This window comes from Sinocyclocheilus rhinocerous, unplaced genomic scaffold (genome assembly GCF_001515625.1).
Source record: "Sinocyclocheilus rhinocerous isolate Xijiao unplaced genomic scaffold, SAMN03320098_v1.1 scaffold908, whole genome shotgun sequence".
Lineage (NCBI taxonomy): Eukaryota > Metazoa > Chordata > Actinopteri > Cypriniformes > Cyprinidae > Sinocyclocheilus > Sinocyclocheilus rhinocerous.
The window spans coordinates 177,704-185,149 of NW_015663508.1; the positions used below are offsets into that span (position 1 = coordinate 177,704).

The 7,446-nt window shown below is 34.9% G+C and overlaps 1 protein-coding gene across 1 annotated transcript; it reads left to right on the top strand.

Moving 5' to 3' along the window:
* Positions 1–5,973: 5,973 nt before the first annotated feature.
* On the top strand, positions 5,974–6,915 carry LOC107728942 (olfactory receptor 8G1-like). The gene is made up of 2 exons (XM_016539283.1): positions 5,974–6,319; positions 6,449–6,915. Exons 1-2 carry the CDS (start codon positions 5,974–5,976, stop codon positions 6,913–6,915), a joined length of 813 nt encoding a protein of 270 aa, XP_016394769.1.
* The last annotated feature ends 531 nt before the right edge of the window (positions 6,916–7,446 follow it).

Below are 7,446 nucleotides of genomic sequence, written 5' to 3' on the forward strand. Positions count from 1 at the left end.
CATTCTGCCATGCCAAATCATGCACGCAGCAGCCGCTTTCTTTAGTTAAAAATAACAGTGTTCTGTTAATGTTGATGCTTTAATAACAAATATTTATCGGGAGCGTGTATACTGGGATTTCATAAATTTCATGGAGAAAAAAGTAACGTAACTAGTAATGTAACTAATTACTAATTACTTTTGAAATAAAGTAATCAGAACAGTAACGTGATTACTTTTAAAAGGAGTAATCAGTAATTTGATTACATTTTCAGAGTAACTTGCCCAACACTGGTTGTAAGTACCATAGGGAAAAGTAAAGTTGTTTAATTTCCATGACTTAATTTATTTGTCTCAAACATGAAATATGAAAAAAAGTACCATCTGTACTGTACAAATATATTACAGGCATTTTAATAGCTTTTGAGCAATATTTATTAAACAGTAAAACAATTACAAAGCACATTTCACTAAAGTTATTTAATCCACAACATGTTAACAAATGAACTGTATAAAAATATACATATAAACACCAGATGACTAACTCCAAAATGACATTTATGAAAAACACATTTTATCCCGAGAAAGACGCTTAAATTAAAATCTTGCATCCAGGGCCGCTCCTGGCCAAATAGGTGCCCTAAGCAGAATTGTATTGTTGTGCCCCCTTGCCCAAATATTATGGAAATAAAAATTTTAAAAACACCTATTATAGGGGTCAAAATAGAACTTTAATAAAACATAAAAGTAAATAAATTGCAATTAAATTGTATTATTTACAAATTACAACTGTAGCTCTACAGCTAAAAAAAAACAACTAAAATTACACACATTAAATAAAACATTTTAAAAGATTAAATATTATAAAAATAAACAATAATAAATTAAATCAAAAATCAACGGCAGCGGCTATTTACACTAAGTTCAAATAGCATATTTTCTTAGTGATAGATTCTATTTACACTAAGTGAAAATAGCAGTATTTTCTTAGCGATAGATTCTATTTACACTAAGTGAAAATAGCAGTATTTTCTTAGCGATACGCTATTTACACCAAGTGCAAATAGCTATAGATTCCATTTACACTATGATAAAATAGCAGGATTTTCTGCTATTTATACTACTTATTTAAAATAGTGGCAATTATCTGCACCTCAATATTGTAGTAAGTTATAAAACAGTATGCAATAATAACGTATTGTGTAAATTATAATTTTAATTCAAATTAAAAAATGGATGCCACCTTATTGTGACAATAAAGCCCTCCCTACACCTACCCTAACCCTACCCAATACTTTATTTTCAACTTCAAAAGGCGGATTCGAACTTGGTTCGATCGCATCAAAACGACTACGGCACACATTTTACCATCTACACCACTGGAGCTGTTATTTACCAATAGTTTTTTGTAGTGTTTACTAGCCCAATCACACGTAGGTGGGCGGAGTTACTGTAAATAGCTTCTGCCAACAAGGCGGCCTATTTGCACTTAATTTGCACTTAGTGTAAACAGACACTCCGAAAATCAACACTGATCTGCTGGAGCATTCCAAATTTCAAAATTCACAAAGGCACACTCCTGCTTTTTCTGGAGGCGAAGTCTTTAATGAGATCATCATATGATAATTAAAACATTAATTAATGTTAATAAACGTTAACGTCAAGAGCCAAAAAAAGTTTCACAGTATTATGAACGTATACCTGAAAGGGATGCACAGGCTTCATCTTGGGATTTTTTACTTTTTCTTTTCTCGGCGCCAGACAGATGATGTCTTTTTTCCGGGCATAGTTGTCCATCAATTATGATCATTTGCAGTCAGCCGCAAACATGAGGTGAGGGCGAGCACGGATGCGGGAATGGCGCGTCACGTGTGCTTAGCCTACTGCCTACTGCGTTCACCGTAAAATGCATTTTTTATAGCCTAATTACGTATATATGTTCATGTTTATATTTGTATTTATGTATATGCATATGTTAATATTAATATAGAATGAAAGTTTTTTTTTTTTTTGAGCAACTGGGATGGTGCCTTCCCTGGGAGTTGGTGCCCTACGCAAACTGCGTACTTTGCGTATAGGGAGCAGCGGTACTGCTTGCATCATTATACAGTTGACTTGTTTTTATGTGTGCAGGAGTGGTTTTATTGTTTTTACTTGGTAAATAAGACAATAAACTAGTAATTGCAGTAATCTACTCTTATGATGCACTGTATCTTTCAGAATTCATGATCCAGTCTATTCAGTATCTGACAGGTTCTCAGTTAACAGTAAATGCAGCAAAGTCACTCCCTGTGTCTCGCCCTCAATTAACTGCGTCCTCTAGTGGACACTATGTAATGTCACACAGACAGGCATCTGAGATCGGCTCGACTTGAGAAAGGGGAAAACATTTAACAAGATTTTTTTTTAAAGCCACTGGGTGGATTTTTATCATTATAGGTGGTTGTGTACACACACTGCCAACACACATTTAAGTTCAAACAACTTGTAAAAGAGCATGTAGCATCCTATGACCCCTTTAATTAAATTGTGTCATCTATAGGGACTACTGAACAGACATTTAGAAGTTGATTTTAAATGCAAAGTATTGAAAATAATAATAAAACTCTGTAAACACTTTGCGTTTTTACAACACTATAAGTGTGTCCCATCAGGTAATGAAAAGTTGTACACACACTTGTGGTCTTCATGTTCACTTGAACACTTGGGCCAAATACAGGAAATACGTCATATAAGTAGTCAAGTGGTCAACTGCAAAGACCACAAGTGTGTGTATTTGGACAAGGCAAGAGGCTGTCGTGACTTAAAGGGATAGTTCACCCAAAAATAAAAATTCTGTCATTAATTACTCACCCTCATGTCGTTCCAAACCTGTAAGACCTTCGTTCATCTTCGGAACACAAATTAAGATATTTTTGATGAAATATGAGAGCTCTCAGACCCTGCATAGACTACAACGCAATTGTAATGTTCCCAGGTCCAGAAACGTAGTAAGGACATCTGTAAAACAGTCCATGTGACATCAATGGCTCAACTTCAGTTTTGCAAAGCTACAAGAATACTTTTTGAGCACAAAGAAAACAAAAATAACATAATTTATTCAACAATTCTTCTCCCCCGAGATACGTCTAAGCATAGGTGTACTTGTAGTGATGTCATAGGCTGTCGCTGGCCAGTTCAAGTTCATTGTCGTGTATTGACACATGCTTAAGACACCAGTCATGCCAGAGGCATTCCCCATAGTGTCTACTAGAGGATGCAGTGCAAGTTCCCAGTCTAATAGGAACTGACGAAAATCTATTGACCCTTCTGTCAACAAATAAATACAAGACAAAAATGTTAGGGAGGGACAATTTGAGAAGAGATCCAAGCAGAATGGTAGATCTTCTGCATGGTAGGGAGGTTAGATGTGCACATTTGAATTTTAACATACTGATCTATGGTACGGTTTTCTGTGAGCACACACTCAAAGGGTGCACACACAAAGTTGCCTCTCAGACAGCGTACAAGTGCTGAATTTAGTTCTCTTATGCATCTTATCACGTTTGAGCGGATTCACGTGAACAAAATCATTTATGTCTTAAGTGAACATAAACAGTTGGATTTGTGTCAGTATATTGGATCAGTGCATGCAGTTCTAAAGTGAGACTGCATGTATAAATAAAGACATATTATATGTCACAACAGTTAAATATGTGTCTGTGTTGGATGTTCAAACCTTAATATCATTCATATTAACATGTTAATTAATGAACTACAATTTAACTAAACCTGTTAACCTGCTTAGTCTAGTTTTAGTCAACTGAATATGAAAGCAGTGCTTGCTTACCATTTTGAATATCAGTTATGTTGATAACTTTCTTTATTTTAAGTGGTTCATATTGTTATGAAAATATTTGCATATTGGAATGCATGGGTAAGGTCCCGGTCGCCGTGATTTTGCCAAGTAAGACATGTTCCTGGATCAACGGTCCCGCAACATTATAACAGCCTGTCTGTGCCGCCATCATTTACTTATTAATTTTCGTCAAGTCGTATAGTACTTTATACAATACAGATTGTGTCAAAGCAGCTTTACAGAGTCAAAGAGGAAAATTGTTTGTCAATAATGCAAGTCACTTTCGCTTTAATTCTTGAGCACTGGCTCGTTTGCTAAACTGAACATCCAATCAGAGTTCTCACTTTCGTCGATGGCCCTGATGCCGATTCAGTGTTGAATCGGGCAAGCTGCTGCCGACGTGAGCCCGATGAGAGCCGACGTGTGGAATACACCAAACAAACTAGCCCGACAGACGCTCGTCGACGGCCCGACGTTGGCTTGGTGTGTCCCGGCCTTTACACTGTAAGTTGATAAATTTATGTATCTGCATTTCAATATGCCTCTGGTCATAGAGCTTTTTAGATGGATGTCGAGGTTTTTTAGGTCAGGTGAAATCTACAATCTCTAACCCAGTCCGTATGCTGGCTTCCTTGTCTGCAGTACACTGTGTTTTCCCCCAAATGGTAACCTGGGGTGTCTAAATACAAAAAATTGGCAGTGGGGGGAATCACACGGATATTCCATCACAGAATCTACATTTAAAAGTAGAAAAACTGGCTGTAGCCCATTTTTTCTGAGAAACAAGTATGTGAAACTAGCATGTTTCCTAAATATCTGCAAACATATTATGGTATATTTATGCTTTAGTACAATAAAAAATGACATACAGAACCTTTAAATAGTGCACTATATTAGGATTTGGGGGAAATTTCAGATTAGTGTGAAAATTTGACCTGACCAGCAATCAGTCGCTGCGTCTGAAATCACATACTGTATAGTAGGAACTACACATGGTTTGAAATTTACTTCACGACAGTTAAAAAAAAAAGTATGTTCTATATAGTATGAATAAAAGCAGCTGCCTCACTTTACTGCCATTCACAACTTCTCTCTCGAGGCCTCATGGGATATTAAAGTAGGTCATCCGCCTTTTTTGCCTATTATATAGTACAAAAGTAGGCATTTGTGGACACAGAGTGTGATATTAAAGTTTTTCTCAATCACCTGAAGTCTCCTTCCACCTAAATGTAGAATAAACAAAAAAAAATTCAATGTTGTGGCTTTTCAAACTGAAAATTTGTGATATTAAAGAAATGCAATTGGTAGTGTGGCAAGTGTTTAGAAGCTGGAGTTTGCTAAATGAAAACACATTCTAAAAATTCTTCTTGTTATGTGCGATAGTATTTATGTATTTCATACGTGTAAAAGAGAAAAGGAGACAGGTGAAAATACATCTGAACTTCTCGATGGATGATGTGAGGCACAGTTTCCTAATTAACCTGCAAGTTCCAAATAAATGAATAAATGGCTCCAAAGACAATAATAAAGGTCAAAATAAAAGTCCATTACACACACAACCGAAAACAAATTATTGAATTCATAACAATTAAAATAAATGCAGCAAAAATAATATAAAATTGTTGCATACAAAAAATAAAATAACACATTTTAACAGTTTGTTCTTATTTATGTATGTATGTATGTACAGTATGTATGGGGCAGGAGGGAGGGTCTCCAGTGATAACGGCCAGCAACAACATTGTTACAGGTAAGTGAATCCTTTGGGATTATTACAGCATCACAGCAGCACATTTGAACTATGTATTTAAAGATGAGGGTTAGTAAATATTAACTCAGAGTAGAAATGTTATACTTTTTGATTAATTAAGGTTTATATTACTTTGAACATAACTATTTTGTTCCAGAACTCCCGATATCCATGTAGCAATAAATCAATTACACTCATAATAGTGGAAAACTTATAGAGTAAATTTATATTGTTTTATTTGACTGCTACCCATTTGTGGGATCTTTTTTGTGTGTGTGTGTGTGTGTGTGTGTGTTTCTGTTTTGTTTATTTATATGTCTTATGAGAACTTCTAGTTGAAATGCTATTAATGAAATATTAGGTCTGGGTTTTTTTTTCTCTCCTCAGGTTTTGTGAAGAGCTGACCATGGACAACCTCACATTCAGACACAGCATTCTCCTCCTGGAGGGACTGAAAGTTACACCTCAATCTTCCTATCCAGTTTTCATCCTGCTTCTCTTGGCTTATGTCTTTACAATGATATCCAACATTGGACTTATAGTTCTGATCTCAACTGAGAAGAATCTACATCATCCAATGCATTTTCTGTTCTGTAACTTGCCACTGAATGATATATTAGGGACTACTGTCATTTTGCCACGTTTAATGCAAGACATTTTAAAGAAAACCTCAGAGCGCTATATCACATATGCGGAGTGTGTTACTCAAGCATATTTTGTACATGTATTCATAGCTGCATGTCACTATGTGCTGATAATCATGGCTTTTGACAGATATGTGGCTATATGTAATCCACTTAGATATTCATCTATAATGACCAATAAGATGGTGATTAAATTATCAGCATCAGCCTGGGGGCTGGCAATACTTTTGGTGACAATTATGTTAGGACTCACTGTGCGATTGTCTCACTGCAGATCTAAAATTGAAAACCCTTTCTGTGACAACGCCTCACTGTTTAAACTGTCTTGTGAAAGTGTGGTCATAAATAATGTGTATGGAATTATTTATACTGTGGCTGTACTCTGCTTTTCAGCGGTATCTATATTTTTAACATATGTCAAGATTGCTGCTGTATGCAAAAGTAGCAAAAACCAAGCACTGAACAGCAAAGCTATAAAAACCTGCAGTACACATTTAGCTGTTTATTTAATCATGTTTTTTTCTGGCGCTATCATGACATTTCTCCATCGTTTTCCTGAATACTCTGACAACAGGAAACTATCAAGTATAATGTTTCACATTGTACCACCAGGATTAAATCCCTTAGTATATGGTTTACAAACCAAAGAGATAAGACAAAAAATGGCTAAACTTTGGTGGAGAAAAAAAGTTAATTCTTTGTAATTTTCTAATAATCTTTTGAATTAGGGGAAAAATACTTTCATTACAATTTATTGTTTGTTTGTTTTTGTTTTTTTCTCAGAAAGAAAATACAATAACTTTGATTTTTAACTTTAGTTTTTCTATGTGTGATACTGTAAACTATTCTAAAATTATTTGTCTTATTTTACTTTCATACAATTTGTCAATTCAATGACTGGCATTTAGTCCATTTTAATTTTAAATTATTTCATTTTAATTTTCAAATTTATAAATTTAAGTACAGAAACATCTAAGCAAAACAGAAAGCTATATATTTATTTATTTATATCTACCTTTTTATCTATTTATGTCTTTTTTAAGCCTTTCTTCAGCCTCTCACAGCAAGGTATTGCAACATCTTTAATGTCCTGTTTCAGGGACTTTGTATGTTCTGAACTTCTCCATTGTCGCCTCATGACAAGTCTCAAAAGTCGGTGAAAAGGTTAGTGGGTGAACAATGTCGATAACAAAGTAATTCCATGAATGTTTCAAATGTAAAATGCTGGAATGATC

Bases quoted from the DNA above. Each gene is read 5' to 3' on its own strand.
- LOC107728942 (XM_016539283.1), top strand. From the start codon at position 5,974: ATGGACAACCTCACATTCAGACACAGCATTCTCCTCCTGGAGGGACTG. The intron at 6,320-6,448 runs TGATAATCATGG...TTTTGGTGACAA, and splicing joins AGCTGCATGTCACTATGTGC to TTATGTTAGGACTCACTGTG.